This window comes from Pieris rapae, chromosome 13, assembly GCF_905147795.1.
Source record: "Pieris rapae chromosome 13, ilPieRapa1.1, whole genome shotgun sequence".
NCBI classification, from domain to species: domain Eukaryota; kingdom Metazoa; phylum Arthropoda; class Insecta; order Lepidoptera; family Pieridae; genus Pieris; species Pieris rapae.
In genome coordinates this window covers 4,333,675-4,356,476 of record NC_059521.1, presented here as the reverse complement: position 1 = coordinate 4,356,476, position 22,802 = coordinate 4,333,675, and the positions used below count along the sequence as shown (strand labels likewise).

The following is a 22,802-nucleotide window of genomic DNA, read 5'->3' as shown; positions in this document are numbered from 1 at the left end:
TTTATCAACTATATAATCGCTAACTTTATAGTAAACCTTTTTACACAGCTTTTCTTTAATGTATTTCTTTTTTTTTTCATTGCTTAGATTTTATTAAAGAAGCGTATCCCAATAGGTTAGCAATAGTTGGCTATCAAACGGTACAGGTATTTTTATACCTTTTAATTTTATTTTATATATTTCGTATCAATTTAGATGAAATATAATAATGATAATAATAAAAGCCTTTATTCAGATAGATTTTATATTTACATTTAAACAAATTTCCATTTTAATCTTCTTCTCATGTACCTGTGTGCCCTTTTTGGTAAAGGCCTCCTCCAAATCCCGCCATTCCTCTTTGCACTGTGCCACTATCTGCTATGTGCCATCTGCTGTTTCTTTAATGTGGTCTATCCACCTTCTGAGTTGTCTCCCTCTTTTGCTCCAGTTTTCTGTACCTCTTGCCATGTGTCCCGCCCATATCCACTTTAGTTTCTTGATTGTTATTGTAACATCTATTACCTTAGTTATTTTCCTTGACGCTGTATTCTTTATTTTGTCTCTTCTTTTTTTCCCTATCATACATCGTTCCATGGTTCCGTCGCACTTTGACACACCTGTAGTTTATTGTATACTGCGCTTTAATAGGCGCCCAAGTTTCTGATCCATATGTTAGTACAGGTAGTATAGTATACAAGTAGATGAAATATAAGTTACCTCAAATGTTTAACATTCATTACTTACGTTATTCAATCATGAAATAAAAATTATCTAAGAAATAGCGATAAAGCCGGTGTAGAAAGAAATGTGGAAAGGTCTTTCAATAAAGGCACAACTCAAAAGTATATGATAAATCAATGAGGAAATGCGTCTGCTAGAGGTTTAATTACGGAAGCCATAAAATACGCAAGCGACAACCCACTGATGTAAAATTATATTAAATCTATAATTTTTTGATCGTCATCGTTTATCTGCTATTGCTGGAAATTCTGTGGTTGCCAATAAATTACAGTTAAATAGAAAAGTGATTTTGGTACATATCACACGCATTTCGATGTCCTATTCTATTTTTGTAGAGTCTAAAAATAATATTAAAAGCGCCATTGAAATTAACTGCCAAGCATGGGCATGAACTAGAATAAACTTTTTTATATCCATCTAAATTATTTTGCTAACTTATCTTGTTAGTAAATGTCAGCACGTTTCAATAATTAGATTATTCCTATTCCTGCTTCTATTATTAACCGCATTTAAATGTGTCTGGTTATTACAATAGGTACTTACCCATCTTTAAAACTGATGAATAAATGTTATGCTAAATTATACTATACCAACAATGAGAAGTTTCTCGTAACTCGTAACTACTAATTGGTAAGGTTCAAGTAATTTTTTTGACTTCTTACTATATTCAAATACATATTTATCTATTATTAAATTTAAAAAATAAGACTCTTAGGGCCTGTTTCACAATGTATGGATAAAGTGCCAAATAGCTATGCAACACATAAATTATTCGAAAGATAAAAGTTCCCAATAAGATACTTGGCATTTCATGACGTATAGCGCTATCTGACAGTCGTGAAACGCAAAAATACTGTTTATCCTACAAATAAGTAACAAATAGCTTATTTGGAACTTATCCGGACATTGTGAAACAGGCCCTTAATAATACGGTACGGTATCATTTTTATAACTAGAACGTAACGTTAATCTTTATTGCAAAAGTGACATCTATTAAATTAAAGAAAAACTACTACAATATTTGGTTTCAGACAAAACAAAAAAAAACAGTTTTCTCAAGATGTCACGGGCTAATAATTAAAATTAATTCAATTAAAGAACTTTAAATAACTTAAACTTTTTATTTATTGATAATGCTTGAATCATGATAATATACCAAATGAAAAACCTTAATTATAGTAGGTAACGAGATATTATAACAAAATGACAGGTGGTTTGACGTTCGAATCTCAACACAGATTAATAAACTAGAACAAGTTTAAGTAACATACATAAGTATATATTTCTCTTTCTATCTTACAAAAGAGATGGCTATATTTGAATAAAATCTGGTTTTTGTTTCGTTTTTGAATTTAAGTTATTTCTACAGTTTACGCTCTCATCAAAAACTTCAAAGTTGAATAGCGAACTTGTTGCACCTACTTTCAAACGATAAGAATTTACCTGTTTTCTGTGAGAAAGTGAACTTGTTATCTAATTAGCATGTTAAAAGGCATTTAAAGTCCAAACCTCATTTTGAGTTATCTGATCTACCAACACGATAATGAGGGCAGTAGATACTAACGTGTTGTTTTTAAAGAATTCGTTACGATGCACCTGCAGTTCGTAATGCAGTATCGTCGCTTGAAACATAGTACCTACTTATTACTTAGTGTACCATTGTAATTATGACATGGTTGAACGGTGAATTAAGAAAATCCAGTTAGCGCAGCTACGTGGAACTGTTTTATTGACAAAAAGTGATAGACAAGTCACCTGAACCCAAAATGAGTCATAACTGGTCAGTGGTTTGCCCGTATGCCGCTATTGTTTTGTTTTTGTGGAATACAGATACGATGAGTAAACAGTGAAGAATGCTAACCGTTAAAGAGAGCCTGTTATATATTTGAAACAGTGTGGTGAAGTATTGTTTAAAAAGTACAGTCCAAGACTAAAACAAATAAATATAATGAGAAGATTTTGTCCAGCATAAGAAATGGCTCAAAGTTCAGTAGATTCTGATAGATTATCATCAGCTGGAATTTCCACACACAGTTCAGGAACTGCTGGTCCTGTGGGTGGATCTGTGGTTGGTGTAAGAGCTGGAGATCAAGGGCATAAAAGAGAGGATGAAGATGATTATTTAGGACCATTACCTCCAATGTGGGAAAAGGCTTTTACACCTTCAGGAGAGAGGTATTTTATAGAGTAAGTTTTATTGGATGTAATAATATACATAAAAAACAGTTGTTTAATATAAACCTGTTACCGATCATAAAATAAAAGTTTAACATTGTGATATTTTATTTATCTGAGGTCAACCTCACGTTATTGAGTCTAGTAGCACTTGTAATTCATACAAGTAATGTAAGTAATTTATTTGCCTTTTAGTCAATACTTCATAATCAAATACAAAAATTATGTATTGATTAAAATAAGGAAGTTTATTTATGTAAAATGCATTTGCATCACTAACATAATGAACTATGCATATTCTATTAATAGTAAAGGCAATAACTCATAATAGTATGAATAAATTACCAATTCAATGAGTAGAAATCTGTTGAGTCAGACACATATTGTAAATATTTTGCTAAAGACGTCTGGTGTAAACAGATGTTGTGCTAATTTCAGTTTTAGCATGTTACAGTTTCAGTTTTTAAGTGCTTCTGGTGGCTTTTAACATGGTTTTTCGTGTTTTATTTTGTTATAGTAAAAATAGTGTAAAAGGGTAAATACATTTAAATTATAAATGTTTTATATAATATGTAGTTTCTAATCTAGTCTAATAATAACATCCTTTTTCTTATAATCTGTAGATATTACTTAATTCATTTAATAAAATCAGTTAATTCTTAAGTTATTTGTAACAAGTATTTTTCACAAACATTATAATAGCCTAAAAAAGGAAGTATTTATTATGTGTCTCTGGATTATAAGATTTATTTTAAATCAAGATAACATAAATGGTACCATCAACATAATTAGAGAGCATGCAAGAAAAATAAGAATTGCCACTTTAATATTTTAGCTATAACACTGGTACATCACACTGGCTAGACCCACGTCTTGCCAGAGTAAGGAAGCATTCTTTAGGAGAATGTGGTGAAGATGAACTTCCATATGGATGGGAACGAGTCACAGATGAAAGATATGGATCATATTATGTAGACCACATCAATAGACGGACTCAGTATGAGAATCCTGTGCTTCAAGCTAGGCGGTTAAGAGGTTTGTATGGATTCTAATTATTGAAATTATTTTTATGGAGCCTAAAGTGATGTTTATGATAATTATCTGTTTCTGGTTGAAGTTGCAATGATATTTTAAGAAGATCTTTCGTGCTATTTTTCCTTACCTACTTTATATTTGCTTTGTTACAGAAGAACTAATTATGTAGTTTTATATTTTGATTTCTTACAGCTGAGAAGTTAGCAGCGGAAAACAACAACAATAATCAATCAAATGGTACAACGCCCACTGGAGAGTTACGTGGCGAAAGATTTTCACTTACACTTACTAAAGGGACACAGGTACTTGATATCTATTTCTATAACTTGTAGATTTTAAGCTTCTTAAATTGCCCTGAAAAAAAATTCTGACTTCCAAAATGATTTTGCTTCAAACATGCTTTTAAGAATCTTGACTAGTAATACCCAGTATAATATTTTAATATACATTTCTCAGTCAAAGTTTCTCTATGCAGTTTGTTCAATGCACATCCTATATTATATCTATATCATTTCACACAAAGTTACTTAGTGCCTAGATGTTATTTTAAAAACCAGCCATTAGAACAATACAATGATACTTCTCACATAAACAATGGATTTAATGTTTTTATGAGATCTGTGGTTAAGATATTTCCTAATTATGTAACAAAAATAAGTACAATTATTGTGGCCTTTAATTTAATTACTAAATTTAATTTAGTGATTTGCAAATCATAATTTGTAATCTTTACAAACCTTTTTGTTAAATATTATATTTTTTTTAGGGTCTGGGCTTCACTTTAATTGGTGCTGAAGGATCTCCAGAGACTGAAGGATATCTCCAAATAAGGAGTATTGTACCACACAGCCCAGCATGGATAGATGGTAATACTTACTTTACTAACTTAATTTAATCTTACTAACTCATAAGAACTGGGTACTGGACCAGCTCAGTGCCTTTGTAGTTAACTTACACATCTAAAATAATCAATGAAATATGTTTGCTGGTTGGCTTTTGTCTTGGTTTCAACTTTCTTGATTTGTATTTTAAATAGGATACAAGATTGAACAAATCTTCTGAGGCTCACATACAGCATTGATTTTTGATTCTTAAAACATAATTTCCTCAATCATATGTACTAGTATTAAGTATAAAGTGCACATTAAAAAACCATGAGGGTTAAACTTTTCAATATGAACGTTTATCCACCATTAGTCTAGATTTGAACTTTTGTAAGACTCATATATTTTTACAATATTGTACTAGTACACATCAAGTATTTGTAATTAAAGATTACTTCAATAATAAAATGATGGTTTCATGTATATAATATTTTAGGTGCGTTAAGGCCCGGTGACGTAATAGTGGGCGTGGGCAACCGCGGTGTGCGAGGACTGTCGCACGCACAGGTCGCACAGATTTTCCAGGGGATAGCGGCCGGAAGTGACGTCGCATTGCATTTTGTTAGAGGTATTGTATTTGTCCTACATTTAAACATTGTACATTATGGCATATGTTTGGATGAATGGTATTTCGGTGACCTCGCCTCAAAAATAATCATTAATTATTCTAGCGTTAGCAATTTTGGATCCATGGTAAAAACTGAGGTTTTTTGTATTGTTTCACAAACTGAACCCTTAAGTTTGATAATAGAATTGAATTTCAATATGATAATATACAAAATTAATTTAAAAAAAGTTTCCTAATTTTTCTATAAAGTTAGGCATTTATTAAATCTTAAGGCTTATTTTTCCTAATTCAAAATAGACGTATAAGCTTCAATGGGAATAAAACTTAAATTCTGTCCACAAGACCAGATCAACAATGCGTTTTATTTATGGACATGACATGTTTCACATTTCAGGATATCCTCTATCATTTGACTCTGAAGATCCCAACACAAGAGTGCTTAGTACATTAGCAGTAGATGCTAGCAGTGATGCAGTGGCCATGCAGCAACTGACGAGAGCTTTGCGGACGAGGTAATTTGATAGACTGTTTTCTTTTTAAGGCTATTATTAAATTTTCTCCAGTAGCAGTAGAGAAATCAAGATTATAAAGTTTTTTAACTTTAGTTATAAATAGCGTATGATCTTTTGGAATAATTAAACTTAAGTTTTTGTTCAACTTTTAGCTCAAGTTATACTCATTTTGGTGCGTTATGGAAAAATGATGAGAGTAAATTTTTACAATGCGCGCGCACACCGTTGCAAAAAACCAACACACTGAAGTTAGCTATAGTCACATTTTATTTGTGATATTTAAATAAACTTAATTTGACCAGATAATGTGTTATAATAAAACTTTTAATGTATTATACCTTTTTTCTATTGTTAGTGTCGTTTATTCTACGTTATGCATAAATAGTACACATTTTTACGCGTGTATAAGTACACAGGGATAAACACACGTTGAAGCGGTTACACTGCTTTGTTCTGACATATATACACATTTAACTTACATACACTTAGTTAAAAATATGTATATTTTGCAATTTTAGGCAACTGTACAATATATAAATTCCGCTTAAAAGAAATGTCGTTAAAGAATCTTAATATTTTTCTGTTTATAAAAATGATAGTCAGGATTTTATTTTTAGCAACAATTTGATTCGTTGTATTCTATATGTATGAGTTAATTAATAGATTTAAAATTAATAAACTATTGTACTCTATAAAACATACACAGCAAAAAATTTCCGTCATAGGTAAAATAAACACAATTTTCAGGTTTAACTTAGACTCCCCTAACGATCAAAGTCGCGACGAAACAGATAACTCATGTGAAGTCAATCCAACTCAACGCCGGCTTTTATCCCGTAGTTTTGACCTGGATGAAATTCCTGCAACGGAAGCGAACTCACTACCACCACGATGCCCATCTGCTGACCATTTACTCACTTTGGCTACTGGTAATTTTTTTGTTTAATTCATTTATTTTGTATATTTAAAGAAAACACTTCTTATATTATATTAGTACCTACATCTTCATAGATATTTGTGTAATGCATACCAGTTTGAATAAGTTTTATACAAATCAATTTGCCTTGCCTTAATCTATAATGTGATTTTAAATATAGATTTTTCTAAAACGTTTTTCTAGTATTTAGTATTGATATTCAGAACACTTGTGGATTCCAAAAGTTCTATCTCCACAAGTGTTCTGCGTATAATATTAAAACTATATGTGCTATGTTGAAATACGAATTCATACCATCATTTTTATGTTTAGATCACCAACACCGCAGTGTGGCAAACGAACCCGGGCGAGAGCTTGTATTGACATTGAGGCGTGGTGCGGCTGGATTTGGTTTTACCATAGCTGATAGTGTCCATGGACAGAAAGTCAAAAAGGTATATAAATAATTAATTATTCTTCTATAAAACATGTGTAATCTCTATAATATATTGATTTGTATTTGAAATGAAAAATTAAATAGTTTAGGAAAAGAAGACTCGATTTAAAGTAACAGTTATGTTTGAGTCGAGATTTTTATTATATCAAATTCCTCAATCACTGTTAAAAAAACTGTTGTGGACAGTTAAAATTTTATAACAAATAATAGGAGATGGTGTTATATTTTTAGGTGTTAGATCTCGGCAGATGCGCGGGATTGCGGGAAGGTGACTTACTTCTACAGATTGGAGACACAGACGTTCGTCATGTTCCTCATCAACGTGTTGTGCAGGTACTTTTAATAATTTCCTATTCTTACGAGCATGTACGTTCGTCTATTTTTGAAAAAAAAAACATTTTGATATTATTAGGGCCTGTTTCACAATGTATGGATAAAGTGCCAAATAGCTATGCAACACATAAATTATTCGAAAGATAAAAGTTCCAAATAAGATACTTCAAATTTCATGACGTATAGCGCTATCTGACAGTCGTGAAACGCAAAAAATACTATTTATCCTACCAATAAGTAATAAATAGCTTATTTGGAACTTAACCGTACATTGTGAAACAGGCCCTTTATATCGTATTGTTGAAACATTAATTTTTAGGTGCTAAAAGAATGTCCAGCGATGTCAGAAACCACACTACGAGTTTGGAGAAAGAATACAATAACACGCGCACCAAGAAGTCGATCTGCTACAAGAGTTCAACCAGTTAATAGTAAGTGACGCAGTGAAATTTACAGTTTTAATATTAACCAATCACAATCAAGAGAGATTATGCGTTCTCTCGATTTCACTGACGAAATCAGTAGCGCTCCTCTAAAAAAAATTGTTTTTACCAGCAAACGCCGTGAATTCTCAGCTCGGACGAAGTAAAACCCCAACAGCTGAACAGCTTCGATCACCTGCCGTTGCAGCTGACACACGCCGTCAAAATGATATGAATTCAGGTAATTAATTTAATCTCTTAACCCTGGCCAGGCCGGCAATGTATGAAAAATACAGGTGGGATTTATTTAATAATCGAAAATGCTTCTAACTGAACTCATAGTAAAAATTCAATAGTATAGTGAAATATTTGTATCCGATTATAACAGTTTGATAGCTCCAATGCATGAATGATATTTGATCAGTGTATATGCTTCCTTTTAATTCTTTAAGTACGAAGCGCTGCTCGATCTCCATAATTTTAATTTAAATTAATATAATATAAATAATAATTTTAATTTAATTAAATTAATTATATATTTTAAAGTCCATATTCCAGTTTGTATGTCAACTCACAACCCGACGGGATTGAGCGCTATAGTGGTAATCTTTATAGAGAAAAAAATGGTTTGACAGCTCTAGATTTAAGTTTGATTGACATTCTAGAACACGGGCTTAATTCTTATGTGCATTTTTGTTTTAAATATGATTGCTATTATGTAGTCTTTATGAAATTAAATTTTGATTATTCACACGTTTATTTATTTTAGTTGAAGCTACCTACGCGGTCCCTGAACACAAATCACGCGAAACGCGAGAAAGCATTATGGAAAGACGCCGCAGAAGTTCCACGCCTGGGGCCAGACTTACCCTGCCGGTAGTCACGCCTTGGAGTGAACAAACAGACAACTGGACCGAACGAGAGACCTGGATAGATAATTCCAATAATATACGAAATTGGGCAGAAAACGCCCAAAAGTGGGACGGTGCAAGCCAAAAGTGGGACGGATCGAGCCAAAAGTGGGACGGATCGAGCCAAAAGTGGGACGGGTCAAGCCAAAAATGGGATGGATCCAGCCAAAAGTGGGACGGGGAAGGTACTAGTAATGGGAATTGGGAGGGTAACGGTGAGAGGTGGAATAACAACTGGGGTGAGGTACCTACCCCAACGGTTCACGTTGATATGAACGCTGCCTATTGGAGGGGAAATGCGAGTGTGGCAGATAGTAGCGATAATGGAGGTATGTATTTGTATAATAGTAGTATGTATAAGACCAATAAGCGTAAATAAAGTTTCTGGCAAGAAAGGAGACCAGAATCTTTGCTTATATTTTCCTAGTAAAGATATATTTACGAGCCTCTGCCATTAGAGGTTATGTACTATAAAGTATGTGCACAAACACAAGTGCTTTATAACTCATAACAGTACAGGTCAGACCCTAGTCCGGACTGTTTAACTATTCAAACTCCCTGACTCAGAGATGGCAAATGTCACAAGAATATAATTATTAATTGATTTAATTTATTAGGTTTCCCCGAAGATGGCTTACTTCACTCTCCAACAACAGCAGCTATTGGTGGTATGTCTCGGCAGTCACCTTCTACTAGTCGGCTTAGACCACACTCACCTGCCAACTCTACGGGTAATCAAAATATGTATCATCTAATTTACGAAAATATTGCACAGTATAAGGCAAAACCATAAATAAATAGTAATTATCAAAGTCATTACTTTAATATTATGAATTTTTGCGTTCTAATAAGGTTTAGACTATTATTGTTATTAAAGCTAATTGTGCATTACAAAAAATTATGTCTTAATTAATAATAGTTTAAAATATATTAATTTAGTATTTTCTCTGTATATCTAGTTAAAAATATTTAATATAATAAAAAACTAGCGACCCGCCCCGGCTTCGCACGGGTGCAATGCTGATACTACATACACTACAGAAAATCTGTGAACGTTGTGTATAAAAATGTGGGTTATCTATAAGAGTTATACCATCACGGACTTTTCTGTAGACCTTTTCAATGTGTACAATACTTAGTACATTATTTTGATAAAACTCGTAGGGTTCGGCCTGCGTTTGCAATGTAAGCGGAAAAAATGTAATTATTTACGACATCACATTAGAAACCTCAAAAATAACAGTACTTCTCCACTGGATTTAATGGATGTTATTATACACACAAACCTTCCTCTTGAAGCTATCTATTAAAAAAACGCATGAAAATCCGTTGCGTAGTTTCACAGATTTAAGCATACAAAGGGACATAGGGACAGAGAAAGCGACTTTGTTTTATAATATGTGTAGTGATGATGAAGACAATTTTCCGCAGCTCAGAAAGTTCGTAAGAAGATTGATTTGTGTGTTTGGAATGAATTAAAAATGCGAACAGTTCTCTTTATTGATGAGAGTCAATCAACGCATAACTTGGAAAATTATTTACGTATTTGTATCAGTGGAAAGGATATGAATACCGATGGATTAGTTTCCCAAATTCATTCTCATTGAAGATTGATTGATTACGGTGTATTTAAATTTCGTAGTTTGTAACATTTTCAAATTTAACGATTGAACCATAGTGTACCATGTTTTTTTTCGAGTATCTTCGTTTATAGTAGTGTATTTTCGTTTATTTTCGTTTACCTTCGTTTATTTTAGTGTATTTTCGTGTATTTTCGTTTATCTTCGTTTGTTTTCGAGTATTTTCGTGTATCTTCGTTTGTTTTCGAGTATTTTCGTTTATTTTCGTGTATTTTCGTTTATCTTCGTGTATTTTCGTTTATCTTCGTTTATTTTCGTGTATTTTCGTTTACCTTCGTTAATTTTCGTGCATTTTCGTTTACTTTCATTTATTTTCGTTTATCTTTATTTTTCGATTACTTTAGAGTATCTTCGTTTATAGTCGTGTATTTTAGTTTACCTTCGTTTATTTTCTTTTATTTTCGTTTATCTTCGTGTATTTTCGTTTATTTTCGTGTATTTTCGTTTATCTTCGTTTATTTTCGTGTATTTCCATTTATCTTCGTTTATTTTCGTGTATTTTCGTTTACCTTCGTAAATTTTTGTGCATTTTCGTTTACTTTCATTTATTTTCGTTTATCTTTATTTTTCGATTACTTTAGAGTATCTTCGTTTATAGTCGTGTATTTTAGTTTACCTTCGTTTATTTTCTTTTATTTTCGTTTATCTTCGTTTATTTTCGAGTATCTTCGTTTATCTTCTTGGTTAAGGATTAATGCTGTATTGGTTAAAATGGCTTCGAAAATTAGCCATTATTTGTCGTAAAAAGTAAATGACTTCTCTTGAAGCACTCTATCTATTAAAAAAAAACCGCATGAAAATCCGTTGCGTAGTTTCAAAATTTAAGCATACAAAGGGACATAGGAATAGAGAAAGCGACTTTGTTTTATAATATGTAGTGATTACACAGAGACTATAAAAAAAAACGAAATGTGTTTAGAAATTAAGCTCAAGTCGCATAATATAATAATACTTATAAAACCTTATGTCAGTTTGGAATTCGTACATTAATTATAAAGAAAAATATATAGAAATATGTGTTTTAAACATAAGATTTATGGTCAACTGTAATTATTAATTAATTATATGACAGGTCGACTACGCAGTAATTCACCCTCGAACACTAGCGCAACAGACAGACTTCTCAACACCTCACCTTCAACGAGACTTCAAAGTCAATCTCCTTCAAATAACTCTTCTAACGGAAGATTAAAGGGGTCACCACTCAGGTACTGATTTATAAGTTTCATACATTTACTCTATCTTCTACGACTCTATTTTATATGTACTAGTAAGGAAATACTTTCTACAAACCAAATAATACGTTTTGCTTGTACATATTTATTGTCAATAAGTTATGTAAAAGTTATGTTAACTTTTATGATTGAATTTGTAAAGATTTTATTATAAAATGTTTATACTGCATAATACTGTAAAGCACTAGTTTCACAGTATTGTTATACGGTAGGCTTTCGGTACGTAAAAATGCGTGCATTGTGAAGAGTTATTCGTAACAGCGTGCCAAGCAAATAGCCGAATACAATGAGAAATAAATTTTCAGCAATGTTCATCTGTTTTTCTGTTGCACTAAGCATGCCTAAATGTGAAAGATTTTTCGTAATTAATTTCTATAGTGGATTGATTATACTATAACCGCATGCTTTCCTTTACTTTAGCTTTTTGTTTCATGCTTTATACAAAGGCTTATGTCTCGACGACCTATAACTATTGTTATTTACGCGAGGTAAGTAGAATTTCTAATGGAATTATAGAAACAAGATTACTTAAACTTCTAATTTCTAATATTTACCGTCCCATTTCTTTAATATATTTATAGTATAATTTTTTATTCACACGTGTGTTTGGTTGGGATGTCGCTGTCACTGTTCTCATTTTCTCTCTCTGGCAATCTTATTGTCTATTTGCGGTATCACTTACATCAGATAAGCCTTTTGTCCGTTTGCCATGTCTTACATAATACATCCGGTAATATATATAAATATTATTTAACAAAAACATAAAATGTCTCTAAATACATCATCATCAATCATCTACATTTTTTAAACTAATGAATTATCCCCGAACTCGATACTTACAGGCTTCGCGACCCGTCTCCATCTCGTCACATCCACTCGCCCGTTTCACACAGATCAGCGTCCTGCTTCGACGCCGACATGCAGCAATCTGGATATGTCGCTAATTATCCGCAGGTATATATTGAAGAATTATTTATGTAAAAATATATATGTAAGAAATAAAAACCTTAAGATTTAACTAGTATTGAAATTAACTAAATATAAAATTAATACCAATTTAAAACTATTTCACATAACTTTCTGAGATATTCCTCATTTTAAATTGTATTTGTCGTCTTTCATACAGAAATAGAGTATATATAAACACTAATACATTAATTAGGAAACAAGATGGCTCTCTCTAACCCAGTGGCAGTTCGTTCGTACTAAAAAATACCTTATTCTATAACGCAGGTTGAAGCTGGAGGCTCAACTGACCCCGAAGCAGATGTCCTTGTACGTCTGGCTCGCGGCAGTGCAGGGTTTGGATTCCGTATTGTTGGTGGAACCGAAGACGGCAGCCGCGTAGCGGTGGGTTATGTTGTACCGGGTGAGTAGAATTTAGTTGTTCTGATATCGCCGTTCTGAGCCGCAAAATGTTTTACTTTCTTATTTCTGTTTGATATATGTATTGAAATGAGTTCACATTTTGGTTTTTGAATGCAATATGTAATAGTCGAGTTTTTTACAATATATTTCAAACAATAATGCAGATAAAAAAAAAATTATGGTTTCCATCAACGCAAACTTATCTGTCATTGTGCTAGAATTATTTTTTTGATTTTAAATTTATTTATAACTACTTATTCCATTTACTTGATTTTATTTTTTAGGTAGATGTCAAATTTGACAATCCGTTTTTGTACGCTTACTTTATATAAACAAATTGATTTGTTTACTATTTTAATAATAATAATGTCTGCGTAGGTGGTCCAGCCGACGGACTTCTACGCCCGGGAGATTTGTTGACATCAGTAGATGGAATTCCTCTAAGTGGCGCTACACATGCGCGAGCGGTGGCCTATGTATGCCAGGCTGCGTCTAGAGGACATGTGAGTTTTTTTGTCAAAAAAAATTGCTTAGTATTTTGGCAATAAAACATGGTTAGTTATTTTAAAAAAAAACTTTATTTTCTATTTAAATTAACCACAGGTGACATTGGGTGTGAGACACAACAGAGCAGATATTCAGCCTTTGGGAATACCAGCCGTAGTGCCTGCTCATCAACACCAGCCGTTGCTTCCGTATGAATTTTTAATATTATGTACTCGTTAGAGATAATTAGATCCAGTTATTTAAAATTGTATATGGATGAAAATATTCATCTTAAAAGGCAATGAAATTATGCCTACTTATGCAACGCTCATTTATTACAGAGTAATAGTTATATTAAAAATTTCAGCGCTGAACCTCCGGTGGCTCACGTACCAGCTTCTTATAATATTCTTCACCCAGCACCCATGTACCCACCGGCTGCACCTATGTGAGTCAATCATAATTTTAATTTATACCATTTAGGTAACCAGTAACATATAACGTAAAAGATTTTAAGTATATTTTCTAAATGAACAAAACTTTCAATACCTAAAACATTTCCATATCAAACGTTAACTATAATTTAATGTTATATGTAAAAGTTGATATCACTTACAGGTACGGCGTCCAATATGAGGCAAGCGGTGGGTGGACAGTGCCGTATGACGTCACAGTGACAAGAAATGAAGGAGAGGGCTTTGGATTCGTCGTTATCTCATCTACCAATAAAGCTACAAGTACAATAGGTAAGTTTATAAACATATACGTACTCGTTTTTCGGAAAGGACGTGCGTATACGCGTATACCGGCCTCAATCAATCAAAATTACTTTTCAAACGTGTGATTATTACTTTCTTGCAATGGGCGCAATTGGAACACAATAAATTTCATTGATCAAACAATCAAAAATAAATTCTTTTCGTTTGAGACATGTTTTTTTTTTAGGCCAACTAATCGCTAATTCTCCAGCGGCTCGCTGCGGTCTCCTTCACGTTGGAGACACAATAGTGGCTATCAACCACTTACCGGTCCGTAACCTGCCTCACCCCGAAGTAGTGGCCCTCATTAAGAGATCAGGCACCACTGTCACCCTCACGGTTTTACCACCGGACTGAACTGATAAGCCTTAATACAATTTTTCATTACCTTTGAAATTTGTCTACTAGAGTAATAGAGTCGTAGAAAGTATTTTCTAGACATCTCCGTACTTATGCTAAATAGTTGAAGGAAGACAAGCAATTTAAATTAAGAATGCGTTTATCCCTCTCTTTGTATATTCCCAATTGTTACTAACATTTCACAGACCTGCATATTATTTAGGTTAGAGCAAGTCATAAATTATTTTCCTATTTTTAAGGACTTCTCTCGAGTTCTACGTACACTTGATTGTACAGGACCCAATATGCAAAATGTATATGTCTCTGTTAAAAATTAACAGTAATTCTCATTACAAACATCAGGGAGTCAACTTATCTTATATAAAACCCGCAAGTTACTTTAGTTCTTAATATTCTATACCTAATAATATACTTTTAACTGCACAGATAAACTTTCCACTCATTCTCTTTCATAAAGTTTCTAAATGAACTTGTATTGTGCCAATGTTTAGGTCTAACAGACCCGTTTTCTTTGAATTAATGGATTTGAAAATTCGAAGACTCTAGATAATATGAATTGGATTTTTTTGTAAAAACCAGTAACAGTGTGCTGTACTCAAATGAAATGTAATCTATTTTAGTATAGGGTTAGTAATAAAGCTTTAATATTGTTAAGATTATGGCAGCAGGCAATATAGATGTTATTTCTAAAGTTCTTACATTTGTTTATTTATATACTTAAAACCTTATCTTACAAATGAATTTTACGAAGACTGCAAGAATGCACTTTTGGCATTTCAAACTATTATTCAATTCTAAAAAACTATCTATTTAAGCATATCGCGTGAATTATAAGCGAATCGAGACCATATAAAATAGAAATAAGTTTGGACATATGTAGGCGCTGACATTTTTTAATATAGGACTACAATCAATAATTAAAAATGGTGTTATAAAATACAAGATATCACAATTGTTTTTTGATTGAAGGCCCGTATTTTCGAACAAAAGAAAAAATCACATAAATTCGTTTGATGTTAGAACTTATTTTGAATTATGTTTTCCACTTATTTAGTTGTTAATAACTAGATAAACTATGAATAATTATCTATTGGTGATTAGATTCTCTATATAGTTAGGGACGGTTAAAGATGATATATTGCTAAGCTGAATCAAGAAGTCTGCTTTAAATCTCCAACTAGCGATTGTTAGTAAGAATCTCTTTTCCACTTGTAAATATAAGCACATATTTGTATTATTTATCGTATGTTACATTTAGATTAATGCACACAATTTGTCTATTAAATGTACTTTACGCGGAAGTAAGCATGAAAAGTCTCCCAGGCAAAGTCCTTGCCATAAAACATGCAGACACCAATATCAAATGTAATGGGTTCAATTATTGTTACGACATATCTTTAGATAGAGTCAGACAGCTAATTTCCTTATAACATTTACGACTTGTAGACATTAAGGAGTTGTTTGCTTTTTAATACTATACTTGATTTCTACTGTGGATAGCCGATAAATTCTGGTTTAGTTAAGTTCTGGTTTGGCTCCAGAATTATGTGTAAGAAACCTAGCTTTGTGGATAGCTTTAGAACGTAATTTGACTGAAATTTGAAATAAAATGGGACCACCGAGTGAAAAATGGAATTGTAAGTGTACTTATAGATTTAGATTTTAGGTGCCGCGTATGCGCATATATTTTGTAGGTGTATTTTTTGTAAGTGTTAATGCGATTCCGTGCCCCCTGTTTGTCGTAGGTAAATGATGTTTGGGTATCTTTATAGTTATTTGTTAAATATAGAAGTTCTAAGTAAAGGTATGCTAAAAGAAAAATATCGTCAACAGTTAAAATCGTTTTTATTATAAAAGGCTGTATATTCTGTTGTACATTTTTATATCCAAAAAGTGTGCCTTTTTTGATAATATTTTAATACCGATCGCCATTCCCCAAACAACAAAATGTTAAAACAAAATAAATTTATTGTTGATCGTCTTCGGTCGATAATTGCTTTGGTAATTTATTATTTAGAATGTTCGTGTTTGATAAATTAATTAGCGCATACCTTTCTAGAACTAGATATTATGGCAGTCATTTAAGCAATATAATAGTGCCTTTACCGTAACTGTCTTGCCCGTTGAAGTTTGTTCCAAAGATGATCTATCCGTGTTGTCAATATTTGATGGAATTTGAATTATACAGGTTTACTTAATAAATATTTTGTATATTTTACATCATGTATTTTTATTTTGTTTTTTATAAAAACATCACCTTGTTGTTATTTGAATAAATAATAATTTTCATAGACAAAGAAGTCAATATTACAACTAGTTTTGGTTTTGTTTCCGCTGTATAAGTAAACAACTACAAATTTCAATACGTCAATTGTTACAATAAGTTGAAAATTTAAGTAAGTAAATATTTACGATGTTTATCACAAATGTTAGCAATAATAATTTAACTAGACTTTTTCGATGCATACTTTAAATGAATCAATGCTTAAAAATCTTAGGCAATGGCGGGCGTGTCGCCATCCACAGCACGTCTACCGCTGGGTGCCACAGCCACTTCCAAAATCCAATTAGAGTATTTCTCCACCCGGACAAAAATATCCGGATAAGTAGATCCGCAGTCTCGGTAGTAGGACGAAACACCTACTAAGGCTTGACTGTTGTATACTGTTGATACGAAAGGTGCGCCGGCGTCGCCAAAGCATATTCCTTTGTCTGTTTCAGACGCGCAAAAAACGGCTGTAAATAGAGTTTCGGATTTCATTAAAAAATGTTAGTAAGCTTTTAAATGAGTACATAACTGACAACGTTTTTTATGTTAGGTCTTCTCATTAGGCCCCACATTCTGAGTCGAGAGTGTGTTGAAAGTAGAAATTGACGAATTAGTAGTGAAATAACTGTGGTTTTCAGATATTACTTTGCAAATTGAATAGCAATTTTACTAGAATTTAATGGAGATAATAAAACATTAGAAGATATTCTTATTTGTCTGACATAAAATATATCAACTTACTGTCAGTAATGGAAACTTCGTCAACATCTGAGAAGGCAGAGGAACAAGTACTTGCGGGTACTTTTCTCAACTCAATTTTTCTAAGGGATTCATGCTGGGTGCCACCATCGTCTTGCTCCTAGAAATAATAAATTTAGATTACTTTTTATTTGCAGAAAAACGTATCAGACATATTATTAGGTATTTGGAAAAGTTTTTTCAATAATAATCGGTAAAACGTTCGACAAAAACAATTTGTAAATATCTAAGAATCTTCATAGAAATACAAGTGAAGAATTAATGACAAAATTAACCTAAAACACTTTCCAGTTGAGGGTAATACACACCTTATCGAATCCCCATCCGGTGACTACGCCAATGGCACCATCTGCCAGAGTAAATGTCTGAGGTGGGAGACGTAAACTGTTTACTGCATTTGTGATTCTGAAGGGTTCCTTTGCAAATACGATTGCTATATCGTTTTGTCTCGGGGCCGCAACGTAGTCTGGATGCTGTATGACTTGCTGAATGGTGGAAGTAACGCCGCCCGAAAGACTAGTAGAGGATCCCGCTCGCAGTGTGAAGTTGTCTTGGATTGCTCCACTGTAAAAAATAACTTTGGTAAACTTCAGGGATAACTGTTGTGATAATACGACTACTTTCAAATTCAATCCCCACTCATATTAAGTCTAAACTAAAAGGCTCTGATAGCTAAGTGTAATAAGGCTTTCGTAATGTTATAGGTAATAAAAACAGCTTCAGTCGCTTAATTTCAAGATTCAACTTAAGAATTTCCACCATAAATCTTACGATAAACATTATTGTAAAATATATAATATATATTTTGTTTAATTTTATTTACTAAGCCTTTGACGGCAATAAAAATTATTGAAACCAGGTCAGTCGACTAGGCAGCTGACCTGGTTTTTCAATGTTTCTCAAATTTAAATAGTTTTAGCTTACGTAAAACAATAAGCCACGGTAAGTATGTGCCAGGAAGAGATGAGGCTTCCCACACAGCGCTGAATATAGATATTGGGTCTGGGGTAATGGTAAACCAGGGATACCATATAAGGTGCCTCGGTGATATCGACGTCGGCACCTCCTGTGATGCGACCTTCTGGAGCAGCCGACGCTAGAAATTAAATAGGTTATTTATATGGTATATATTTTTTTTTCATGTGATCTTATTCAGTTATGTTTTTGTTACAATTATATATTTTTAAGACGGACTTTTGTAATCCGATTTTTTTTCTCCAGGAAAGTCATCTTGAGGGGAGTCCATCATCCTCGGAAGATACAACCATCTCTTAATTTTTTGATACTCATATAGTCTTATAAATAACAGTCTAATATAACGTACCAGCGCATAATGCTGCGAGCGCGAAGCAGAGTGTTTTGCTAACCATTTTGTTGAGGACAGCGTACAATATGATCAGAAGTCACACTTGTATTTATATAGGTACATATGAATTAAACAGATTAGGCTCATTATTTTTATCTTTGGGTGCATTAGTATACAGGTTGTTTAATTTCTTTTATAACTAAGACTTTAAAGTTTATAATTAAATCTAGTCCAAAGACAAAAGAAACTGCTGTAATAAAGATGCTTTTTGTAAAAATAAATTTACTATTCTTAAAATATGCAAAAAAATGTGTTATATGACATAAGAATTAAAGATTACTCAGGTAAGTTATAAATTTCATTCAAATGTAGTACCTAGGTATGTACATACATTAGGTAACTTTTACTCAAAATTATTTAAGTATAAGTATAAGTTGAATGTAATTTTTTCGTTGGATAATACTATTATCAAAAGAAAAAGTAGCAAAAAACACTGCTTTTGCCTATATTTAAATGTGTTAATTATTTTTTCAATCCGTGAGATAAATCGCGACAGCAATCATGCACGTACAAAATTATCTATTACTTAAGGTGATAAATTTTAAAATAAAGTAATAACAATCTCGCATTAATTTATTTGAAATTCCTGTTGCTTTCAAAATAACTCTCAGAAAAGGAAGTAGGATTTAGTTGAGGTCCCGATTTAACTATTCGATATTGGTTACATTTTCATATTATCATTTTCTGGACATATTTGGTCATTTCATTGCTGACTTTCTCATTTCACATTCACTGTGGGGTCATAAGTGGTCAGTTCAACCAATAAAAAGTATAACGCAAAGTTAGATTAAGTACTTACTATCTAATATAACTTCATTGGTTCTAAAAATAATAAACAGCTATCTCTAGAAATGAATTAGAGTAATTGAGTTTTGTCAAAGTTTTTCATATGGATAATGTATATTTTGCCAGATTGTGTTGACTGTTGATAGACAACATTTGGGAAGATATAACCTATATTATAACTATATAGATTATAACCTATATGAAATACATATTGTAATCGGTTCTATTTACAATCAAACCTTTTAAAATAGTCTCCTAAGTTTAAGATAGTCCCTAAGTTTTAGATTTAGCCAAACCTTTATTTTATTATTAAAGTTAACTGCCTTATCGTTTTGTAGTAATTATATTTCTTTGTAATAAATTACCGCATAACTTATACATTTTATATTTTATTCTGGTAATAGCAACAGCTGTTTGATACAAGATTCGAAGTTAGAGTTTTGAGTATGGTAACCCAGTACAGTGGCGCGCCTTCCAGCGGTCGTATCTTTTCGTTTGATATTATATGTCAAAGTTTACATGTTTTTATCGCATTAGGCCCATAAATCTTTATTAATCCTTTAAAGTTATTATTGTTGTGATTATGTGTTATCTTCCTCAGTGAGTTTAAGTCGGCTGATAAGGGTAAGTAGTTGTTAATTCATTAGGCCCTGTCAGACGGTAGAGAGAAATACACTGAAATCGTATTAGAGTAATGTTTTTTTATTTTATAATTTATATCAGGTCCCTTTCTTTTATAATATATTTAAATGCGTTGTATTACATTGGCCTTATGTCTCTTTTACAAGGGTAGATTGTATGAGGGTTAAAAATGTCTTAATACTATTAAATATTTGGTTATCCAGTAAAAAATGAATCTTAATAAATTTAATGTAATGTTCACATTAAGAGCACAAATTAAGGTCAGGTAAACAATTAAATCCTGCGAAACATACAAAAATTTCCAATATAAAATAAAAAAAATGCAATTCCATTCTTGATATACTAAGGTTAAATATTAAAGGTTTAAGACAAGAATACAAAATTTAATACTAAGTCCTCCATAAGTCATGTCCAGACATATTGATGCTTATTATAGATATTCTATATTCTTATTAAAACATCTAGTTGAAATTATACAATAAAAGCCTATTAAAGTTATTTTGATTGACATCTTAAATTTTTTTGTCCAGTTGATAGTTTTAGGGAGTGTCTTAATATGAAAACAAATCTGATATTTAATTTGCATTCCCTGTTCTTATTAACTATTTTCATTATTTATTTATAGAAGATAAAACATGTCTCAATATGGATATTAAAAAAAATGTCCACATTTTTGTGATTTTTTTACGTATAACATTATATTATAATTTGTTTCTACAAATTCAATATTATGATGTAACTATACTTGCACGCAGAATCTTTTTTTTTTCTACATCAAACAGTAAGCCAGTAGTACAATATCAAACATATAATTCACACAAATGAACACTTCAGCAAAGCCTTAATTACACCTCAATATGCTACCAGTTCCTAATTGCCCTAAATGGTGCTCAAATGCACTTTGCTAATTAATTGAGAGATAACGAATAATGTTCTCATGTTCACGGCTTGCTAATAATTTTACTACCTACTTAACTCATTTAATTTAATTTTAACTGTTCAATGAATACAGATAGATACCCTTGTACATGAACTATTTATAAGTAAATTTTAGTATTGCACATACATTAATCATTTTGATATTATTACTTTTAGAAGTGCAAAACATGGTATATGAGGGATTTCCAAATAAACATTTTGCTTAAATAGTGCAGGATCAGATAATATACAACTATCTGAATACAAAAAAAATTGTTTAATATTATATTTTATGATGATATGTTAGATAGTTGAAAATAGATATGTTGCAATAGTCAAATCATAAATATCATATTATACTATATTCTTAAAACACTAAGGACTTGTAAATTTGATTTTTACATTCTTGGTTTAAAACTAAAAGGCTTAGGTATCTTTCAATAGTACCAAATGTTTGTTATTCCTAAGGCCTATGGACAGTGTCTAATGGACAAGCAGATAAACTTGGCTATTGTATGGAGGCTATTAATTATTAATTGTTTAGCCGACTTACCACAGTATACAGACATTAGATTTGAAGTAGTTGGCTAGCAAATGTCTTGAAACAATATGATGTAAAATATTGATTTGAATAATTATAATAATAATATATTGATTTTCACCTTTGTAAAACAATAACTCAAAATCTAGGTGTACTTTTAATTTTCTTAAATTTTGATTGGTAGCTAAAATAAAATTAAGTTACCAAAGTTATATATACCTATAGTTATATTATAATTATATATATTGTCATATAAGTTGATCACAAATCATATTTTTCGTTTCTTTCATTGTATGTGTTACACACTGTGACCCCGAGTGTCGACGGCCTTGTCAATACATCGAGATACATGAAATATGATATGCGATGTATTTTAAATTGCAACAATAATTAAACATATAATTTTTTTCGAACTTAATACTTTCTTCATTATAATTTAATTTATGATTTAATGCTGTTCTAGCTAAGTTCATTACAGTCATGCTTAGATTAGTAAGTCCTTTCTTTCTTTACTTAAACTTATTAGTTAGGTACTTACTAATACGAATTTAGCACGGTAAGTTTTTCAAAGCAGAAAGTTATTTGTAAAAGTTGTCCGTACCTTTACATCGTGACTGTCACGGAGGTGGGATATTAAAACAGAACAGCACGAAAATGACAGTTTGTTTTGTAAATCCTTCTTTCCCTTCATGTCAAGTGATCAGTGTCATGATCGTAAATATTATATGTCATAAATTC

At 31.8% G+C, this 22,802-nt stretch overlaps 3 protein-coding genes across 7 annotated transcripts in view; 2 read left to right on the top strand and 1 right to left on the bottom strand.

Annotated features, from left to right (window-relative positions):
- The first annotated feature begins 2,066 nt into the window (after nucleotides 1–2,066).
- Nucleotides 2,067–17,001, top strand: LOC110993866 (membrane-associated guanylate kinase, WW and PDZ domain-containing protein 2). Of its 4 annotated transcripts, none has more exons than XM_022260245.2 (21): nucleotides 2,067–2,898; nucleotides 3,734–3,933; nucleotides 4,126–4,235; nucleotides 4,700–4,799; nucleotides 5,254–5,385; nucleotides 5,780–5,897; nucleotides 6,645–6,826; nucleotides 7,147–7,268; nucleotides 7,502–7,603; nucleotides 7,923–8,034; nucleotides 8,159–8,266; nucleotides 8,795–9,265; nucleotides 9,554–9,667; nucleotides 11,649–11,784; nucleotides 12,654–12,765; nucleotides 13,045–13,180; nucleotides 13,558–13,682; nucleotides 13,783–13,874; nucleotides 14,033–14,113; nucleotides 14,284–14,411; nucleotides 14,611–17,001. In XM_022260245.2, the coding sequence occupies exons 1-21, from the start codon at nucleotides 2,699–2,701 to the stop codon at nucleotides 14,778–14,780; spliced, it is 3,051 nt and encodes a 1,016-aa protein (XP_022115937.2). In that variant the 5' UTR covers nucleotides 2,067–2,698; the 3' UTR covers nucleotides 14,781–17,001. The 4 variants fall into 4 exon arrangements, with proteins under 4 accessions (XP_022115937.2, XP_022115938.2, XP_022115936.2 ...); XM_022260246.2 differs by having other exon boundaries at nucleotides 2,067–2,910; nucleotides 6,738–6,826; XM_022260244.2 differs by having other exon boundaries at nucleotides 2,067–2,910.
- Nucleotides 16,734–19,244, bottom strand: LOC110993868 (trypsin, alkaline B-like). The gene is made up of 5 exons (XM_022260248.2): nucleotides 19,136–19,244; nucleotides 18,736–18,907; nucleotides 18,120–18,375; nucleotides 17,794–17,911; nucleotides 16,734–17,519 (listed from the first exon to the last, which is right to left on the bottom strand). The coding sequence occupies exons 1-5, from the start codon at nucleotides 19,179–19,181 to the stop codon at nucleotides 17,278–17,280; spliced, it is 834 nt and encodes a 277-aa protein (XP_022115940.2). The 5' UTR covers nucleotides 19,182–19,244; the 3' UTR covers nucleotides 16,734–17,277.
- A 1,186-nt stretch (nucleotides 19,245–20,430) lies between these two features.
- Nucleotides 20,431–22,802, top strand: part of LOC110993872 (inositol 1,4,5-trisphosphate receptor) — a 45,621-nt gene continuing 43,249 nt past the window's right edge. For both annotated transcript variants that reach the window (XM_022260260.2, XM_045630740.1), the window contains exon 1: nucleotides 20,431–20,587. The gene's annotated coding sequence lies outside the window, so the exon portion shown is untranslated. The remainder of the gene's footprint in view (nucleotides 20,588–22,802) is intronic.